The sequence below is a fragment of the Mytilus galloprovincialis genome, chromosome 1, assembly GCF_965363235.1.
Source record: "Mytilus galloprovincialis chromosome 1, xbMytGall1.hap1.1, whole genome shotgun sequence".
NCBI lineage: Eukaryota > Metazoa > Mollusca > Bivalvia > Mytilida > Mytilidae > Mytilus > Mytilus galloprovincialis.
Window position 1 is genome coordinate 88,317,085 of NC_134838.1, and position 23,556 is coordinate 88,340,640.

At 29.6% G+C, this 23,556-nt stretch overlaps 1 protein-coding gene across 1 annotated transcript in view; it reads right to left on the bottom strand.

The window, feature by feature from the left end:
- LOC143061976 (uncharacterized) overlaps positions 1-23,556 on the bottom strand; it is a 290,220-nt gene that overhangs the window by 250,493 nt on the left and 16,171 nt on the right. The window contains exon 2 of the mRNA XM_076233859.1: positions 17,473-18,260. Coding sequence (XP_076089974.1) covers positions 17,473-18,260 — 788 coding nt within the window. The remainder of the gene's footprint in view (positions 1-17,472; positions 18,261-23,556) is intronic.

Consider the following 23,556-nt stretch of genomic DNA (forward strand, 5'->3'; position numbering starts at 1 on the left):
ATAATGAAACATAATTGTTGTTTTATTTGGTATCAAACTGCTTAAAAAAACCTTTAAAAAGTCCTTTTGTGCTCTTTTCAGGGTATTTAATCAAAAACTTCCATATAAGGAAAAATTTAACTAAGAGTACACCAAGTCTTTAGTTTCTAGGTTTACTTGCAATACTGGTCAAAGCAAACACAGAAAACAATTCATATTTATTAAACATAGTATTTTACACAATTCTTATAAAAACAGTCAATGTGCAACTTTATATACCAAATATACATTGGCCGCAGTATGGGCTGTAGTATAATTTTTGTTCTATCGTTACAAACTTAGCATTTATGAATGTTGTATTGAAACTGGAACTTGAAAATTGGATACCTTACATGTTTATTACAAAAAAAGTGGGAAAAGAAGTAAAAAAGTCCCTTATAGGGGTAAATTCAGTAAATAAATATACGTCACCAGGGACCGCCCATTTAGGGGAGAGCTTTCTGTATAACACTGAAGTCATATGCTCCTCTGATTGGTAGATAATGTTTGTAATAAATATTTTTTGGCAGATGGATCAAAACTAGAGTTGAAAAAAAATAAAAAATAAATGCTGAATGTACTAATTTTTTTTACTAGAGGGTGGAAAAGTAATGGGGGTCAGTATAGGAATTCAGTGCGAATCTACATTGTTTGTAAACAAGGCCATGTGAATGCCCAAAAATGCCGCATGACCCGATGTTTTTATTAGTGCAAAAGATAGGGCTACATTTGTACTTTCATGAATGTTATATGAAAGTTTCCAATTTCTAAACGTAAATCAGGTATAAATTTAATTCCATACATAGATAAGCATTAAAGTCAAAGGGAGATTTTTTACTGAATTTACCCCAGTACGAACGTGGTATAGTAGGTGATAAATCATGAAACCAAAAATAAATTAATCCAAAAAAAAATATAACAATACAACCACATGCTACAGTACTTGCAACCTTAGGCGTTACTGTTTGACGTGAACTTGACTGATCGGTGAATGATCGGTGACGGATGTTTGACTGATCGGTGATCGGTGACCCATAGGATCCGTCAGATAAGTCAAATAACCTATGTAAGAGTTACCCTGACAACTGTCACCGATCGATCAGTAAATTAAATTTATGCACGGATCGGACGGATACGTATATATTTAAAATTCTTATGTAAACCGAACTCCACAGTGTTTACAATCGATGAACGCGGACCTCTACGAAGACACCTTAATTTACACGTTATAATTTGTAATAAAATTAGTTGCAATAAAAAAGTAAAAATAGTTTAACAGAATAAGATGCTTAGAGCGTTAAATTGTTTGTGTTAATTAATATTTTCGTATTAAATATTATAAACATCAGAGACATATAATACATAATTGTATTATATGACTCAGTTAACATGAACTTATTTCTACGAAAATGGTTATTGTTGACGGCCATTGGATTTTTGAACTTTTAATAGTTTCGAATAGGTTGTTTTTTCATGAAATTAAAAGAATGTCAAAGAAATGATATTAAAAGTTTGTTCCCATTGTTTAGAATTACCAAAATTAATCTTCTTTTTATCAAATATTGTACTATTTTATTTGCAATCAGTTATTTTTACCATCTTGAGACAAGTCTTCTAATCAGAATTGAGATATAATGAGAATTAAAATACTTAAAATTTTAATTTTGTGGAATAAGAATGCAGTTATTGATTTATTTTGATGCATATTATTAACTGTCATATGATTTCAGTACTTTTTGTACATAATGATTGGCTGTTCTTCATAAAATAATTTAATTTAAGGAAAAAGATATTAAATTTTTGTACGCGTTGCCTAAAATGCAAATATTTCTTCATTTTACTGAAAATTATTGACCGCCATTGGATTTTTGTACTTTTTATATTTTGAATAGCTTTTTTTCATAAAATTAAAAGAATGGCAGAGAAATCATACTAAAATTTTGTTCGCATTGTTAAAAATAACCAAAATTATTCTTCTTTTTATTAAAAATGATACTATTTTATTTGAAATCAGTTATTTTTACCATCTAGAACCAAGTCTTCGAATCAGAATTGAGATATAGTGAGAATTAAAATACTTAAACTTTTATTTTTGTGGAATAAGAATGCAGTTATTGATTTATTTTGATGCAAATTATTAACCGTCATATGATTTCAGTACTTTTTGTACATCATGATTGGCTGTTCTTCATAGAAATAATCTAACTTTCAAGAAAAAGATATAAAATTTTTGTACGTGTTGCCTAAAATGCAAATATTTTTTTCATTTTACTGAAAATTATTGACCGCCATTGGATTTTTGTACTTTTTATATTTAAGAATAGTTTTTTCTCATAAATTAAAAGAATGTCAGAAAAATCCTACTAAAATTTTGTTCCCATTGTTTAAAATAATCAAAATTATTCTTATTTTTATCAAAAATGATACTATTTTATTGGAAATCAGTTATTTTTACCATCTTGAGACAAGTCTTCTAATCAGAATTCAGATATAATGAGAATTAAAATACTTAAACTTTTATTTTTGTGGAATAAGAATGTAGTTATTGATTTATTTTGATGCATATTATTAACTGTCATATGATTTCAGTACTCTTTGTACATAATGATTGGCTGTTCTTCATAGAATAATCTAACTTTAAGGAAAAAGATGTAAAATTGTTGTACGCGTTGCCTAAAATGCAAATATTTCTTCATTTTACTGAAAATTATTGACCGCCATTGGATTTTTGTACTTTTTATATTTAAGAATAGTTTTTTTGTCATAAATTAAAATAATATCAGAAAAATCATACTAAAATTTTGATCACATTGTTTAAAATAATCAAAATTATTCTTCTTTTTATCAAAAATGATACTATTTTATTTGAAATCAGTTATTTTTTACCATCTTGAGACAAGTCTTCTAATCAGAATTCAGATATAATGAGAATTAAAATACTTACACTTTTATTTTTGTGGAATAAGAATGTAGTTATTGATTTATTTTGATACTAATAATAACCGTCGCATGATTTCAGTACTTTTTGTACATCATGATTGGCTGTTCTTCATAAAATATGCTTACTTTAAGGAAAAAGATATTAAATTTTTGTACGCGTTGCCTAAAATGCAAATATTGTTTCATTTTACTGAAAATTATTGACCGCCATTGAATTTTTGTACTTTTTATAGTTGAGAATAGTTTTTTTTCATAAAATTAAAATAATATCAGAAAAATCATACTAAAATTTTGTTCGCATTGTTTAAAATAATCAAAATTATTCTTCTATTTAAAAAATGGATACTATTTTATTTGAAATCAGTTATTTTTACCATCTTGAGACAAGTCTTCTAATCAGAATTGAGATATATTGAGAATTAAAATACTTTAAAAACTTTTGTTTTTGTGGACTAAGAATGTAGTTATTGATTTATTTTGATACAAATAATAACGTCACATGATTTCAGTACTTTTTGTACATCATGATTGGCTGTTCTTCATAAAACATGCTTACTTTAAGGAAAAAGATATTAAATTTTTGTACGCGTTGCCTAAAATGCAAATATTTTTTCATTTTACTGAAAATTATTGACCGCCATTGGAATTTTGTACTTTTAATAGCTTAGAATAGTTTTTTTTCATAAAATTAAAATAATATCAGAAAAATCATACTAAAATTTTGTTCGCATTGTTTAAAATAATCAAAATTATTCTTCTTTTTATCAAAAATGATACTATTTTATTTGAAATCAGTTATTTTTACTATCTTGAGACAAGTCTTCTAATTAGAATTGAGATATAATGAGAATTAAAATACTTAAACTTTTATTTTTGTGGAATAAGAATGCAGTTATTGATTTATTTTGATACAAATTATTAACCGTCATATGATTTCATTACTTTTTGTACATCAGGATTGGCTGTTCCTCATAAAACATGCTTACTTTAAGGAAAAAGATATTAAATTTTTGTCCGCGTTGCGTAAAATGCAAATATTTCTTCATTTTACTGAAAATTATTGACCGCCATTGGATTTTGTAATTTTTATAGTTCGAAATAGTTTTTTTGTTCATAAAATTAAAGGAATGTAAGAGAAATCATACTAAAATTTTATTCGCATTGTTTTTGAATAACCAAAATTATTCTTCTTTTTATCAAAAATGATACTATTTTATTTGAAATCAGTTATTTTTTACCATCTTGAGACAAGTCTTCTAATCAGAATTCAGATATAATGAGAATTAAAATACTTACACTTTTATTTTTGTGGAATAAGAATGTAGTTATTGATTTATTTTGATACTAATAATAACCGTCGCATGATTTCAGTACTTTTTGTACATCATGATTAGCTGTTCTTCATAAAATATGCTTACTTTAAGGAAAAAGATATTAAATTTTTGTACGCGTTGCTTAAAATGCAAATATTGTTTCATTTTACTGAAAATTATTGACCGCCATTGGATTTTTGTACTTTTTATAGTTGAGAATAGTTTTTTTTCATAAAATTAAAATAATATCAGAAAAATCATACTAAAATTTTGTTCGCATTGTTTAAAATAATCAAAATTATTCTTCTTTTTATCAAAAATGATACTATTTTATTTGAAATCAGTTATTTTTATCATCTTGAGACAAGTCTTCTAATCAGAATTGAGATATATTGAGAATTAAAATACTTAAACTTTTGTTTTTGTGGACTAAGAATGTAGTTATTGATTTATTTTGATACAAATAATAACGTCACATGATTTCAGTACTTTTTGTACATCATGATTGGCTGTTCTTCATAAAACATGCTTACTTTAAGGAAAAAGATATTAAATTTTTGTACGCGTTGCCTAAAATGCAAATATTTTTTCATTTTACTGAAAATTATTGACCGCCATTGGAATTTTGTACTTTTAATAGCTTAGAATAGTTTTTTTTCATAAAATTAAAATAATATCAGAAAAATCATACTAAAATTTTGTTCGCATTGTTTAAAATTATCAAAATTATTCTTCTTTTTATCAAAAATGATACTATTTTATTTGAAATCAGTTATTTTTACTATCTTGAGACAAGTCTTCTAATTAGAATTGAGATATAATGAGAATTAAAATACTTAAACTTTTATTTTTGTGGAATAAGAATGCAGTTATTGATTTATTTTGATACAAATTATTAACCGTCATATGATTTCATTACTTTTTGTACATCAGGATTGGCTGTTCCTCATAAAACATGCTTACTTTAAGGAAAAAGATATTAAATTTTTGTCCGCGTTGCGTAAAATGCAAATATTTCTTCATTTTACTGAAAATTATTGACCGCCATTGGATTTTGTAATTTTTATAGTTCGAAATAGTTATTTTGTTCATAAAATTAAAGGAATGTAAGAGAAATCATACTAAAATTTTATTCGCATTGTTTTTGAATAACCAAAATTATTCTTCTTTTTATCAAAAATGATACTATTTTATTTGAAATCAGTTATTTTTTACCATCTTGAGACAAGTCTTCTAATCAGAATTCAGATATAATGAGAATTAAAATACTTACACTTTTATTTTTGTGGAATAAGAATGTAGTTATTGATTTATTTTGATACAAATAATAATGTCACATGATTTCAGTACTTTTTGTACATCATGATTGGCTGTTCTTCATAAAACATGCTTACTTTAAGGAAAAAGATATTAAATTTTTGTACGCGTTGCCTAAAGCCTCGGTCACACCTTACCGGATAGCTCGAACGGACGCCTAACGGATAACTTTTTTCCAATCCGTTCATGTCCGTTAGACGTCCGTTCTTATCCGTTAGACGTCTGTCCATATCCGTTGCATGTCCGTTAAGCGTACGTTTTATCCGTCGGCGTCCGTTCTGTCCGGTGGAAATTTTTGAGCATGTTCAAAACTTTGAACGGACGTCCAACGGATAAAATGTCTGTAGAACGTCCGTTAGGCGTCCGTTTTGTACGGTACTCGTCCGTTTCGTTTCCGTTTTGTATCCGTTACGTGTCCGTTATACATCCGTTGGAGGTCTTGAAGATAAATTCACCAACGGACTTCTACCGGACGTTTAACGGATAAAACAGATGTTGAACGGATGAGAAACAGACTTCTACCGGACGTATAACGGATAAAACGGATGATGAACGGATCTGAAACGGATAAATGCAAATTGAAAATTTCGCTTCAGAAATGCCAATTATTGGTATGTCAGATTTCTTAAGGTTCATGAATTCTTATTATTCATAATTGATCTTAGAGTATAGGCACGTCTTCACAATCAAGCAGTTCTTATTAAGGCCAGACACTGCCCTTTGGTGGAATTTTGAAGAATAAACCAAAACCAGTTACACAGAAACATTTTGAATATATATGCGATTTACATGTATTATTATTGTCGCCTTTGATTTTTTCGTATATCTTGTTCATCCGTTTTATCCGGTACGCTTCCGTTAGGTGTCCGTTTTATGCGGTACTCGTCCGTTGGATGTACGTTCGACATCCGTTCTGTCCGGGACGTGTCCGTTTCTCGTACGTTGCATATCCGGTGTGTGTCCGGTATGCATCCGTTACACGTCCGTTTTATTCGGTCATTACATCAACGGACTCCCAACGGATAACAATTTTGTCAACGGACAACTTTTATTTTCATCCGTTAGGCGTCCGTTCGTGCTATCCGGTAAGGTGTGACCGAGGCTTAAAATGCAAATATTTCTTCATTTTACTGAAAATTATTGACCGCCATTGGATTTTTGTACTTTTTATATTTAAGAATAGTTTTTTTGTCATAAATTACAATAATATCAGAAAAATCGTACTAAAATTTTGATCGCATTGTTTAAAATAATCAAAATTATTCTTCTTTTTATCAAAAATGATACTATTTTATTTGAAATCAGTTATTTTTTACCATCTTGAGACACGTCTTCTAATCAGAATTCAGATATAATGAGAATTAAAATACTTACACTTTTATTTTTGTGGAATAAGAATGTAGTTATTGATTTATTTTGATACAAATAATAACGTCACATGATTTCAGTACTTTTTGTACATCATGATTGGCTGTTCTTCATAAAACATGCTTACTTTAAGGAAAAAGATATTAAATTTTTGTACGCATTGCCTAAAATGCAAATATTGTTTCATTTTACTGAAAATTATTGACCGCCATTGAATTTTTGTACTTTTTATAGTTGAGAATAGTTTTTTTTCATAAAATTAAAATAATATCAGAAAAATCATACTAAAATTTTGTTCGCATTGTTTAAAATAATCAAAATTATTCTTCTTTTTATCAAAAAGGATACTTTTTTATTTGAAATCAGTTATTTTTACCATCTTGAGACAAGTCTTCTAATCAGAATTGAGATATATTGAGAATTAAAATACTTAAACTTTTGTTTTTGTGGACTAAGAATGTAGTTATTGATTTATTTTGATACAAATAATAATGTCACATGATTTCAGTACTTTTTGTACATCATGATTGGCTGTTCTTCATAAAACATGCTTACTTTAAGGAAAAAGATATTAAATTTTTGTACGCGTTGCCTAAAATGCAAATATTTTTTCATTTTACTGAAAATTATTGACCGCCATTGGAATTTTGTACTTTTAATAGCTTAGAATAGTTTTTTTTCATAAAATAATATCAGAAAAATCATACTAAAATTTTGTTCGCATTGTTTAAAATTATCAAAATTATTCTTCTTTTTATCAAAAATGATACTATTTTATTTGAAATCAGTTATTTTTACTATCTTGAGACAAGTCTTCTAATTAGAATTGAGATATAATGAGAATTAAAATACTTAAACTTTTATTTTTGTGGAATAAGAATGCAGTTATTGATTTATTTTGATACAAATAATAACGTCACATGATTTCAGTACTTTTTGTACATCATGATTGGCTGTTCTTCATAAAACATGCTTACTTTAAGGAAAAAGATATTAAATTTTTGTACGCATTGCCTAAAATGCAAATATTGTTTCATTTTACTGAAAATTATTGACCGCCATTGAATTTTTGTACTTTTTATAGTTGAGAATAGTTATTTTTCATAAAATTAAAATAATATCAGAAAAATCATACTAAAATTTTGTTCGCATTGTTTAAAATAATCAAAATTATTCTTCTTTTTATCAAAAAGGATACTATTTTATTTGAAATCAGTTATTTTTACCATCTTGAGACAAGTCTTCTAATCAGAATTGAGATATATTGAGAATTAAAATACTTAAACTTTTGTTTTTGTGGACTAAGAATGTAGTTATTGATTTATTTTGATACAAATAATAACGTCACATGATTTCAGTACTTTTTGTACATCATGATTGGCTGTTCTTCATAAAACATGCTTACTTTAAGGAAAAAGATATTAAATTTTTGTACGCGTTGCCTAAAATGCAAATATTTTTTTCATTTTACTGAAAATTATTGACCGCCATTGGAATTTTGTACTTTTAATAGCTTAGAATAGTTTTTTTTCATAAAATAATATCAGAAAAATCATACTAAAATTTTGTTCGCATTGTTTAAAATTATCAAAATTATTCTTCTTTTTATCAAAAATGATACTATTTTATTTGAAATCAGTTATTTTTACTATCTTGAGACAAGTCTTCTAATTAGAATTGAGATATAATGAGAATTAAAATACTTAAACTTTTATTTTTGTGGAATAAGAATGCAGTTATTGATTTATTTTGATACAAATTATTAACCGTCATATGATTTCATTACTTTTTGTACATCAGGATTGTCTGTTCCTCATAAAACATGCTTACTTTAAGGAAAAAGATATTAAATTTTTGTACGCGTTACGTAAAATGCAAATATTTCTTCATTTTACTGAAAATTATTGACCGCCATTGGATTTTGTAATTTTTATAGTTCGAAATAGTTTTTTTGTTCATAAAATTAAAGGAATGTCAGAGAAATCATACTAAAATTTTATTCGCATTGTTTTTGAATAACCAAAATTATTCTTCTTTTTATCAAAAATGATACTATTTTATTTGAAATCAGTTTTTTTACCATCTTGAGACAAGTCTGTGACGTGATTAGAAAGAAAATGAAGTGTTGTTACTCTCTCAACAAAAATATGGATTTCGGTTAGTTATACAGGAGATTTTGGAGTAAGATTTCAACAACTGTAAATATTATACTTTTTGAACTTATTGTCTAAATTTCGGAGATCTTGAACCCATATTAGAAGTTTTTGATAACAACGAAACTATTATTTTCACTGAGACCTGTCCTGTATACCCTGGGGGATAAACAGTGTATGTATTGAAAACTGTTCATTAAACATTGAATGAAAGTGGACTTTGGACTATAGTAAAATCAGCTGTTTTATAGTAAATTTGACCTATTCACCTATAAGAACAACCAATCATATCAAAAAGTATGTCGATGAGCGATACGTCGAGGTTGATTAAAGAGAGCCGAAGAATAGTTGACGCTTCCAATGATGTCAATCTGAACTCCGGCACATTGCTTAACATGATTTTGGAAATAGTTACGGGTATCGACTCCACAATGAGACGAATGGAAACAAGTATGGAGAAGCGCCTTGATGATTTGAAACAAGATTTCTTAACGGTGTCAGCTAGGGTTAGAACATTAGAAGACCAGGCGAGCGATTTCAACAAAAAGCTGTCAGACTGCGAGACTAGCTGCCAAGGTGTTAGCAATCTTTTCGATCAGGTATCTGGACAAGTAAAAACTAACAGACGTAATATAAACAATCATGATACGAGAATTAAGAAACTTGAAGACAACACCATCGTCCGACCGGGTGTTCCATCAGTCATCAATTCAAAGGAAATTGAGTCCTTAAAGACAGCCATTCTTGACTTGCAATGCAGGTCAATGAAAAACAATCTGATCTTTACGGGATTGCATAGAGTTCCGGGTGAAGATACGGAAGAGCTTTTGCGATCTTTTCTATACGATCAGCTGAGGATCGACTACAGGATCGAATTCGGCAATGTCCATCGATTCCGAACAAAGGGGGACAACAGAAGAGCACCGATAGTTGCAAGATTCCTATATCACCGTGATCTTGAATATGTTTTAGCAAATGCTACCAGACTAAAAGGTAGACCATACGGAATACGGGAGCAATTTCCTCATGAAATTGAACAAAAGCGGAAGGAACTGTATCCGGTGTTAAAACAGGCCAAACAGCAAAATAGACAAGCCTCTCTTGTGCGTGATAGGCTATACATAGACAACCAGCTCTACATTCCTAACACGGTACTAGAGGACACTAGAACGGAGCATACTGGCTCTTCATCAACAAACCATGACACGAGCCCAAAAGGGTCTTATTCTAGTGATACCCCTCCTAGCAAAAGACAGCGACAGGGACCGTCCCCTGGCCCACCGCACACAGATGATTCACCAAATTCTGGCAGATAGGGGAATGGTGCAAGAGGACAACCTCAAAAGAAATCGAAAAATTATAAAACTGTGAATAAGAAATATACAATTAACAATGATAGTTTAAATATTTGTTTCTTAAATGTTTGTGGACTTAAGAAAAGACTATTGTCTCCTGATTTCATTGAAATTTTGCTTGAACATGATATCTGTATTTTAGTTGAAACGATGTTAACTGATTTAGATAATTTAAACTTACCAGACGATTATATTTATGTCACAAAAAATAGAAAAAAATTTAAAAAAGCATCAGGTGGAATAGTTGTTATTTATAGAAAGAGTTTAGAAAAAGAGTTGAATTTCTATAATACTGAGAGTCAATTTGTTTTATGGTTTAAACTTTCGAAATCAATTTTGTCACTTAATTCAGATGTAATTTTTGGTTGTGTTTATGTACCACCTGAAAATTCTAAGTATTCTACTATAGAAGCTTTTGAAGAATTGGAAAATGAATTGAATATCCTTACAAACACTGAAAATTGTTATATTGCCCTAGTTGGCGATTTTAACTCAAAAACTGGGTCTTTACCCGATTATATTATACCTGATGAGTCAATTGTTAGTATGTTTGATTTAGATTGTGATGCTGACATATTAGATTATTTGTATGATTATGAGAATCTGACTCGAAACAAAATCACCTTACAAAGAGTGTCTCAGTGTACATGTAGACCTAATAAGTATGGTCATAGACTGTTAGAGTTGTGCAGAAAAAATAATTTATATATTGCAAATTCAAGAGTTGGATCAGATAAAGATATTGGGGAGAAAACATGTAACGATTCAAGTGTTGTTGATTATTTAATTATTTCATCAATGCTCTTCCCTTTGATTGTTTATTTTGAAATTGCTGACTTTATACCGTTATATTCTGATTGTCATTCTTTTATAAATTTTAGACTTCAGGCCACATTTAGTAAATCAGATTCAATTGTTATCAACAATAGAAATGATAAAACTTTTGTCAGGTGGAAGAGTGAACAGAAATCTGAATACGTTGATCGAATTCACAATGATTCCGAAGGTATTTTGACCACTGTTATGAATAAACTGGACAAATTGTCCGTAAATAATGATGCAACTCAAAATGATATAAACAATATAGTTTTAGATATCAGCAAAAATTTTAAAGATGCGGCAGCAGAAACGTTTGGGAAAGTAAATAAACATAAACATTTTTACAAACATGAAAATTCAAAACCTTGGTTTAATAGAAAATGCTCGATGAGTAGAAAAAAATTTCATAAAGCTCGAAAGAGATATAGTTTTTTGAAAAATGCTGAAAACAGAAGTAAAATGAGACAAGCTAGTAAAGAACATAAAATAACATTAAATAAATCTTTTGCAAACTATCAACAGAGAGCTGCTGATGAGTTGCGTAACATTTCTAAAAAGGATACAAAAGCTCTATGGAAAATCCTTAATAATCTAAATGATAGTAAAAAAAAAGATAACAATGACGATATATCTCTAAAAGCATTGTATGATCATTTTAAAATACTAAATGAAACTGTTGAGACAGAAAATGATTTCGAACAAGATTTGGAATTTGATACTCTACCAGACGATGTTGAGTTATTTTTAAACAGTCCAGTAACAGAAGATGAAATTAAAAAAGTTGTTTCAAACTTAAAAAATGGCAAAGCTTCAGGTAGTGATGAAATTTTAAATGAGTATATAAAGAATACAATTGACGATTTAATGCCAATTTATGTTGGAATTGTTCCTGACAGTTGGTCTAATGGAATCATGATTACTATATTTAAAAATAAAGGATCAAGATCTGATCCCGAAATGTACAGAGGAATCACTTTGAATTCATGCTTTAGTAAAACTTTTTCTGCCGTGTTGAATTACAGGTTAAATAATTATGCAGATCACGTAGACCTGATTTCAAAGGCACAAGCAGGTTTTCGTAGAGGATTCTCTACTGTTGACAATATATTTGTATTGTATTCTTTAATTACTATATATTTTTCATTTGGTAAGAAGCTATTTTGCACTTTTATAGACTTTAAGAGCGCTTTTGACACTGTATGGAGGTCAGGATTGTGGCAAAAAATGCAAAAATCAAACATTAAAGGTAAACTATTTAATGTGATCTATAATATGTATCAAAATATAAAAACATGTGTCAAGAAAGGAAATGAATTTTCCGAATTTTTTATATCTCATACAGGAGTAAAACAAGGTGAAAATCTATCACCTTTTTTATTTTCTTTGTTTCTAAATGATTTAGAAAATTATTTTGTGGAAAATAATATAGAAAGTCTAAATAATATTTCAAAGCTGTGCTTGGAATCATTAGAAATGTATGTTAAATTGTTTATTATACTGTACGCAGATGATACTGCGCTATTGTCTGAAAGTGCAGAAGGATTACAAAAAACCCTTGTATGTTTTGAAGAATATTGTAAAAAATGGAAGCTTAAGATTAACACAAGCAAAACCAAAGTAGTGATTTTTAGTAAAAGGAAAGTAAAAAGAAATCAGAATTTTATGATATATGGTGAAAAAATTGAAATAGTTGATTCCTACTGCTACCTTGGTGTACTTTTCAATTACAACGGTAGCTTTTGTACAGCACGAAAAAAACTTCTTGTTCAAGCACAGAAGTCTTTGTATGCTCTATACCGAAAAATTAAAAATATATGTATTCCCGTCGATTTGCAGCTAAAACTTTTTGACTCATTGGTTAGTCCTGTTTTATTATATGCTTCAGAGGTATGGGGATTTGAAAATAAAGAAAGCATTGAGAAAATACACCTTCAATTTTGCAAAAACATTTTGAAATTAAGAAGCAGTACACCAAATTATATGGTGTATGGGGAACTCGGAAGATTCCCTTTGGAAACCATTATTAAACGTAAAATGGTGTTGTTTTGGAATAACTTGTTATCGGAAAATAACAAGTTATCTTCCGTTATGTATAAATTAATGCTCAAATTACATTTTCAAAACCCCACAAAATTTAAATGGATTACGTACGTTAAATCCATATTTGACGAAAATGGAATTAGTTTTATTTGGCAAAATCAACTTTCATTGGATAAACTGGGATTAAAGAACATTATTTCACAAAAACTGAATGATCAATTCATCCAACATTGGTTTTCACAAATGAATAACTCTTCAAGAGGTGCATTTTATTCATTTTATAAAGAGGAATTTCGTTTGGAAACCTATTTGATAAAGTTGAAGCTGTGTGACAGGATTTATATGGCAAAACTCAGATGTTCAAATTTAAAAATTCCTGTAGAAACGGGAAGATGGTCCGGAATTCCAAAAAATGCACGAATTTGTCATCTTTGTGGAAATGGAATAGGGGATGAATTTCATTATCTTTTTAAGTGTCAAAAACAGGAAATAAAACTGCTTAGAAATAAATATATTCCACAATATTATACTGCAAATCCAACGGAGTACAAATTGAAACAGCTTTTAACATTTTGTCATGTAGAACTTTACAAAAACTTAGCAATATTTTTAAAAATTCTTACACGATACTTGTGATTTATGTTGGTTTTTAGTTGAAAGTTATGGTAGTTTGTAAATTGACATTTGCTATATTTTCTCATGTATGTAGCATTATTATGTTTAGTGTGAATGTATTGAGTATAAACATGTGTATACGTGTATATATGATGTCCTCTTGTACACCTATGTGTCTGAGGTTTATTAATAAAGTATTGTCTAAGTATTGTAGAATTGAGAATTTGAGATGTAATGATGTACTTTTTATTGTTTAGGAGTAGTTATCTTTTTTATTAAAAAAAGACTCTCAGAAAAATATAATGTAATGTTGTTTGCATTGTTTAAAATTATTTCTATTTCTTGTTAAAAAATACAGCAGTTATTTTTGTAATTTGTTATTTTAAATGCTTCGATTGTGACGAGAATATAGAAAGTCCGTGATTATGATAAGTTTTTTATAAGAATTTTATGATGAAAAGGATACAAAAATTTAAAATATTGAAAAAAAATAGACTACATTTTTCAATAACTGATTCTTTCATTTTGTTTTTTCCCCGAGAATGTTTTGAAAATAATAAAATAAAAACAGCGTTGAGACACCGTTTTAGAACTCGCCGGTTTTGAAAATATATAACCTAAATAAAACGAAAAAGACCATTCTTTAATGATGATATTTTAATTTAGGTTTCATCTGTACATTTCTTTTCATTTCAATTCATAAAACTTTGCTAAATAATTAATAAACAAAATGTATAATTTAACGTTCGATTTTCAATAGTCGCCATTTTAATTAAATTAAACGAAACTAAGATTCCGTAATTTGTATTAGTTTATCATGTGACGTATTAAAGTTCAATCCGTCATCAAGGTCGATCGGTACTATCCGTCCGATCAGTCCGATCAGTCAATTACTTTTACTATGAGTCTGACGGATTGCTGACGTGAGTTTGACGCGAACTTGACTGATCGGTGACTGATCGATGACCGCTGACTGATCGCTGAAATAGTAACGCCTAAGGTTGCAAGTACTGTATGTTACTAAATCATTAAGAAGGGAAGAAAAAAGTAAACAACTGCAGTATATTAACTAGATAAAAGAACTTAGATTACAGGTATTATAATAAACAATGGCATATGCGGGATGTTCCAATTTGCAGGTATAATATTTCATGTATCAATGATAAGCTAATTTGTGTCTTACATACTTAAGATGTTAAAAATTAATAACGCCGAGCTCACCTGTTAATTAATAATAAATTATGCAGAGATGCAATAAATTTTCTAATTAGAAACAGTTAAAACTTTCCCACATTCGCATTTTATGTATTTTAACACCAAATGAATACTTTTGCGACCTATAGACTACTGCTCTGCGAGAAAAAAGGAAAGAACAGTTTTGTTGTTGCGTATGGTAATTTGCGGCAACGCTTAATAATGGCAAACTGCATTACCAAACAAAAATTTAGTATAAAAAAAAAGTATTTACAAAAAAATAAATGAATAACATCGTACATGTCGTATATAAAAAGGCACAATCAATCCCAATCGTAAGTCTTTGTATATATTTCTTGTCTGTTATTTCCAACTTCGTCGGTGTCGAACTTGACTGAACAAAATGGCGTCAATGTGAACTATAAACATGGGATTTCGAAAAATCATAGAACATTCGTTTTTATCACCATTTTCATAAAACCAACACTATTTGATAGAAAAAAAAGATTAAGCTTTAAAATTGTATGTCAATGTCACATCTATTTCAAGCAGTTATTTAACTCATACCAAAATACAAAGTGTCGATGTATTTATTGACGCACAACTTCAAATTTTCAACATGTTTCGAAATAAAATAATTTACATAGTATCATTTATATTTAGCATTCGTAATTTAGACCAAACTGTAGGAAATTTTTCTTCTTTAAAGTGATATCTCATTTTCTCACTTTTTTCATTCTACTTTTCAATATTATAAAGAAATCGTAGTGCACTCCCAGATTGATAGACATATTTTGACAGAATAATGAAACTCAAAACAGAAATTTCGAAAAATTGTAGAATAAACTCAGAAAAGTAACAAGAAACTTTAAAAATAGCTAAACGATAGAATAAGGTTTCAGCTTCGTAATGATATCAACTGTTTTGTTTTGTGCTTCGTAGTTGTCGAGTTTTTAGAAAAAATCAAAACACCGTATTTTTTGTTTTGTAATCCGGATGAAACTCCCTCAAGTTTCAAGAGAGAGGTCTATTCTAATGAGAATTTACTCAATACAATATTACAAACCTATGTTTAATGAGGCATTAAAATGATACCTAAGGCCGTTCCTTTTTCAAGGAATAAAAGTTTATTCTTGATTTCGGCTTTATCTCTCATTTATATCGTCTCAAACAAGATGATCCCGTGAATTTAAAGACCGATCTATATGACAGGAAATGGACCACTGTCATGATTTTTTTATATTATTCTTCATACTTCCGCCTGAACCAGACATGGGTTATTAGCTCTGCGGGTGCTCTGCGGGTATCCCGATTGATCTCGAGCCGTGTTTCCATTCCTTTTAAATATACAATTCCTTGCTGGAGTATAGGGAAAACGGTACTATTTATTCTGCCATAGGCGACAATACTAACATTTTCTAATTTTACCACTTTTTATAATAAAAACCTGGATAAAACAGTTATGTGTGGTGTTAGTACTTTGTTACTCTATTTTAAAAATTAAAACCAAATAGTATCATGACCAATTTCCAACGGAGCTTGTTTATGTTATCCATGCCCACCGTCATTTTGCAGCAAATTTATAAAATTTTGAAAGCCTTTTCGAATAATTCTCTAGAAAATATTTCAATAAGTTTTAAAATTTATATTGTAAATATAAACACTGCAGTTATTCATAGATAAATAAAAAATATATTGTACCCTTACATCCAATCACGGCGCTCCTAAGTTGACTTCCTTCACCTGTCTTGGGTACACACAAGGCCAACCTAATGCTGAGAAAATGTGATAGTACCGTTTTATCTTTATTGCTACCTACGACCGAAAAGTCTGTCCGATGACGGAAACAATAACCGGATGCCTTTATTTTCGATTTCCTCCAAAATTAACAAATTGTAATAATCATTTGCGAGGATGACAAATGCGACAGTGCATTTGAATAATGTTAATCAAATATATATTAACAGGATTTCCGTTATTAGTTTTGAGGACAGCGAGAGCTAGGAATTATGCTATTTTGAATTCTATTTTTTGCGAAATTATATCTAACTATCACAGATTAACAACAGCAATCATGTAAAAAAAAATTGTAAAATACTATGATTCAAAGTTATTCTAAACAGTTCAATGTATAACATTTACGAAATATAAAGAATAAAAAAAAACAATATATACTAGTATGTTAAAGATCCTTTCAAGCGACACTACGATATTTATTTTCATCTATATGACATATCGTAAATACACTCGTCAGAAGAACTCATAGTTTAGGGCAGAAATGAAGTGGTGTTGTAAAATTTATAATCAATTTGTATCGTAATGTCTAAACTTCATACAAACCGTAAATCAGAATCTGTATCTTTATCACTAAAATTATAACTAGGTCGTTGCGAACACACACTGTAATCTGAATTTAGGAACGCCGTATTCATGTGCTGTTGTAATATGTGTCGTTTAGAGTTATCTTCTAAATTAGGAATGTTTCTTGTGACATTCAAATATTGTCTTCCTGATTTTTTCCTTTCTAATTTGGTAAGAAATGAAACATCACAACTCTTTACATTGCCATAATGTCCATCTGAATTATTCACATGTTTGGTTTTGACTCCTTTTATATCAAATTCGCTTTCACGATTTTCATTGGCAGAAGCATCATTCACATTTCGAGCTAAGATGTAGTTTATTTCGTTCGATTTTTTTTCAACGGGTTCTTCCTCACTTTCAGAATCTGAATTGACCATGTCATAGCTTTCATCCGAACATTCTTCTTCCTCACTGCTCGTTACAGTTTCCTCTTCCTCAGAACTGTCTGGCCATTCGGAATCAGATTCTACCTCAGTTGTGATGTCTGTGAAATTTTTTCTACAAATACTTTCGGAATTTTCAACAAACTTTTTATTGATACAATCAGAATGCTTAAATCTCATATGATATCCTATTTGACTATGATGTATAAATGTTTGCGGACACAGACTACAAGGAACTGGTGGTTGTTGTGCATGAATATTTAGATGAGCTATTAAGCTAAATTCATTCATGAAAGGAATGAGACAAAATGAACACCAATGCTGTCGTTCCATTTGGCTTGATTGAAATTTAAATTGCAGATATGTATCGTTTCGTAAAACCTAAAATAAAATTATAGGATTTACAAATGTGATTTTGAATTGATTGTACATTTCTAAAATAGAATATACATATACAGGGCAAAATCTAACTACAACTTAATTAATGAATGAAAAAATTATATTTAAGATACAGTTTATCTTTAACTTATATGATTGATAGTAAATTCACATATCTTAATACTGATAGAAGATGAAAATGTTATATGAGACTTGCTTCGGACACACATATTTGAGTATGAAGCATTTATCTACTTATTTACATACTGATGTTTAATTTTTGATCAACGACAGCGACAACTATCCCCCAAAATTAAAATGAAGTGGTTGTAAGCCATTACTGGCAACATTATGGCCTTCAACAATGAGATAAACCAATACCTTGAAGTCGGCTATAAAACACCCCGAAAATCTAGATTGTTTTGTCAATAAAATTTACTTAAAAAATATGAAAAGGTATGGATTAAATGAACATGACACTAGTTAGACATCGCAAATTGACTAGTTTGGTCATGTTGTGTCCCTGTGAGTTGTTTTAGGTTTGTCGATTAGATCAAACGTTTATTATGTTGACTATGCTTAAACTATATGTAGACAAGTTTGGTTAGCCATAAAACCAGGTTCAACCTACCCTTTTTCTTATTAGTAACATGTCATGTCCTGTACCACGTCAGGAATATGGTTGCTGTTATCAACCAGTCTGTTTCAATGTATGTTGGCGTTTGCTTTTGTTGCAGTTCAGTGTTTATGTTCCGTTGTTTTCCTCTTATAGTTGTTGATTTTCCCTTGGTGTTAGTTTGTTACTAGGATTTGTTTTCGCTTAATCGAGTTATAACTATTGAACAGCGGTATATATACTACTGTTGCCTTTGTTTAAGCATATATCAGTTTTACTGTATTGTAATACTTTAAGTGTGATTAGAAACATTGTGTTTAAAAACATTATAGAAGGCATATTTAGTCACACTTAAAAACAAAATGTATGATTGTTTTGTCATTTGTTATGTTGACATACTAACTTTAACAGCATTTTATGTTTCTGTATTACGAACATATTATTTAATTCATGAAACGGTAACCGAAAAATAAAAGTAAACACAGACTATACATTGTAGGAGGAAGATCATACAGTTATGATGACTTGAGTAACACCGGTATCACTCAGATTACAATTCTACCTTGACAAGGTAAGTTTGTATTTAACCTATAAAATACTTATTTAGCCTTGAGAATTGAAAGGTCAGCTTATCCCATTCATACAATAGAAGTTGATAAATTTGGCTTCATGCCATTTACCTTGTCCAAAATTAAGGTCACTTTATTGTTATTGTGATATTGTTAAAGTACAAAAGAACCCTATATTCTGACCAATACTTAAAACTTCGTGCATCTTGATTTAATTGTTGAAAATCTGCTAATGCTGAATTTTTGGGGTTATTTCGGCCTTGTAATTGCATATTTCTCATGTTTCTTTACATGGTAGTTTTTTTTTTTCAGATATAAAAAAAAAATATCTGCTTGACTTTATAGAAATAGACTTGCAGGTTATTTATTACACTGTCTTATTTTTTGTTTACACCAAATCTGACAGATTATTATTTAGTTGCAAAATATTTTAAATGAGAGCTGAAATTTTTTCTATCTTTAAATGTGCATTGAAGGTTAAAATAATCATAATGTGAACAAAAATAAAGAAAACATCTTTGTCCCTAAAACACACCATCAACCAGGATATAACATTCCAAATATTGATTTATCATACTAATATCAGTTGAAATCTCAAGCCACTGTTTTGCATGTTAACAATGTAGGTCATGTCCCAACAGAAAATCAATTAATATGACAGTACAATGTACTCTTAGCACAGACACATAAGGTCACTGTGAAATAGACATCTAGGGCAAGAAACAGTCAGTTAAATCAAACCAGTTTGACTAGATGTCTAGTTTAAAACCAGTTTGACTAGATGTGTCCTATATTTTGACAATGTAAATGACATGAGGACCTACATGGGTTTTTTTAATATCTGTATTCTTTAAATTTTTAGGGCATTTTTTTCTTTTAATAGCCTTAAAAATAACTCTTATTCTGTAAAATTCTCATGAAAATGATTTTACTATTTAGTCTTTCTGTTACAAGATTATTTATCAATTCTGTACATTGATCATTATTTTATCAGTATTGCATTACAGTTACCTAAGTTACCTTTTTATTTTGCACAGTTATTCTTTATACTTTTGCATCGCATTAAATTATTCTCTATTCCTTATTTTGTTGTTCATTTTCTCTATTCTCTATTTTTCGTTGCTATTACATGTGTTCTCTATTCTGTAAACTCCATTCTGACCCTTATAGGTAAACTTCTATTGTATGAATGGGATAAACTGACCTTTCAATTCTCAAGGCTAAATAAGTATTGTATAGGCTAAATACACACTTACCTGTCAAGGTAGAATTGTAATCTGAGTGATACCGGTGTTACTCAAGTCACCATAAAAAATAGGGAACAAGAGGACTATGAAAATTTAGAAATAGTTGAGCATACTAAATAAAAAGTCATGCGACAGTTTCTCAAAAAGGCGTATATTCACTTTTAATAATATAATGGTACCAATTTACTTCACCAGATGAACATTTCGACAAGTAATGTCTCTTCAGTGATGCTCAAGGCCTAAACATGAGAAAATCTAAATCCTAATACAAACGTAGAAGAGTTGATCAATCAAAATGACCTAAAGTATAGCCAAACCCGAACAAGAAATCAGAGCTTTGCATGATAGATAAACTTGCATGGACTGATGATACCCTCGGGGACTTCTAGTACATCAGCCGCTTTATGGACCCAGAGGTTATTATATAGAATAATATCATTAACGGTACCAATTTTACTGCACCAGATGCGCATTTCGACAATTAATATCTCTTTGGTGATGCTCGAGGCCAAAGTATTTTAAAATCTGAAACGCATACAAACTTTGAAGAACTGACCAACCAAACAGGACCTTACGTACAGCTAAAACCGGACAAGGAATTTTGAAATTAGAAAAATATCACTTTCACAGGAATATCATCCATGTTAAATAACTATACAGTCTACTCCGTGGAACTTAGAGGGGAAATAAAGTTTTTCTTACACGACATGAATACAACTAAACCAAACAAATGGGAAACACTTTAGTTCAACAAGGTCGACAAGTACCTGATAAAAGACTGTGTTAGTAGGATGCGCTTTACATCTGACCTTATATATTTTCAAACTTGATTCTTGTTATCCTCCTTCTAGCTTCAAAACAATAGGACAATTGCATTTATAGAAATATATTCATAATAAGACTATTTTTACTATATTCTCTCTGAAATTGTTTGTTGAAGGCCGTACACTGGCCTATAGTTGTTAATTTCTGTGTCATATAGTCTCTTGTGGAGAGTTGTCTCATTGGCAATCATACCACATCTTCTTTTTTATACTTTCATAGAATTATGATTAAATATCTTTTGGTTGTTTCTGTCGATGGGATACTGTCTCACTGACTATCCGTTGGGTTTCAGACCAAGCATTATATTTAATAAACACACACTAACCACACGTGTACATATTTTATTAGTGTACCCCAATTTTGGAGTTTTCTAGTAAAGGTACTGTGACATTTTCCATTATTTCAATAACGAACGTAGATTAAATATACATATACGCGATTATATTGAAAGTATCTAATGTGTACCTATGTTATAAACGCACGTTAATGTACATGACGTAGTGGCGGTTAAATCAGTAGTAATCAATTGTTTGCTAAAGATTGCGTAACATTACCTGTACTTGCACTTAAAAGTCCGTCAAATCAATCGGTTAAAAGATTGACGTTTAAAGTTTTTTTTCAACTTGTCATGCTATTATTACAATTGAATTTTAAAATATGTAGGTTTTTCTACCAATATAGTTTCTATACTACATACAAACATTGTCAAAAATCGATTGTTATTGCTAATTCTTTATCCTGTCCGTTCTAAAAAAAAAATCAGACATCTTTTTTGTTCGCCGAAAACATCGATTTCCCATAACTTGACGTTTTCGTATCCAAATACAGAAAAGAACGGTAATAATCTTAAATGAAACCGAGTAACCTATTTCAAATTTCTACACAATTTTGAAGCCATATTAAACAGCGGTATATACATCTATTGCCTTCATTATTCATATTGTACAATGTACTTGACATTGAAGACAATAAGAACATTTATTTTACCTCTAGTACATTTGTAGGAACATCATGTGATAAAAGCGAACGCGTGGATACCGTGTATGTTTAATATGGGGTTAGTAGACCTGTAATACATTGTTTGTAATGGTGTCATGTCCCTTTATAAAAACAACACGGTGTTGAAGTAAATCTGAAACGTTTTGCTTAGACAAAAGATAAAGAAATTAATTAAAAACCAATTATGCAGCGAACAATTAAAGGTCTTACCACTGCTAACGATTTATTTTGATATGAAAATACTAAAATTCGGTTAATAATGTCATTTCCTGTGTCAAATGCTAAGTTATTCTTAGCTGATTCTAAAAATATATGGTTTCTACACACTTTTGCATAAAAAAAGTCCCAAAATAGCTACTTCTGGTTAACACAAGGTCGCTTTAGGTTTGTGTTTCAAACTTATATGGCTTGTAACCTATTGTCGATAACTTATAACATTTCTGAAAATTAGTGATAACAAGCCAAAATCCAGATTTTTAACATGACCTTACCCTTTGACCTTGACCTTATTTTCATTTTTATAGACTAAGTACCTCTAATCAAAAGACCTTAGGACTGTATCACTTATGGTTTTCCAGTTACAAATTCATTTCAGTTATATCAAATACAAAAGGGGAAATAACTCTCATATGGAGTTTCCGGACCACTTCGGTCAAAATTATTCTTAAGATCCTGAGGATTTAACAAATATTTGGAAAAATAAATTTGTCGGTTTCTTATACGGTTGCAAAGATTTTGAAAAACAGTGTTCGGTGAGATAACTCTTACATAATAAAGTATTCCGTTAAGCGGTGTGAGTTTCAAAAGCGTACAAACTGTTCGATAGCATATTCCTAATATCTTAGCAATATATTGCGAAACAACAACAAAAAAAAAGCGAATGAAAAAAATTAGGCGGGAAAAAAATAAAAATAATAATGACTTAAAACCAATTGTTCAGAGAGCAATTGAGGGTCTTTCCACTTCTTCCGATCTGGAACTGTTATACTAACAGGACTGGATTTCAGCAGATTATTGTTTTTTTTGTTTTGATAAACAGCTTA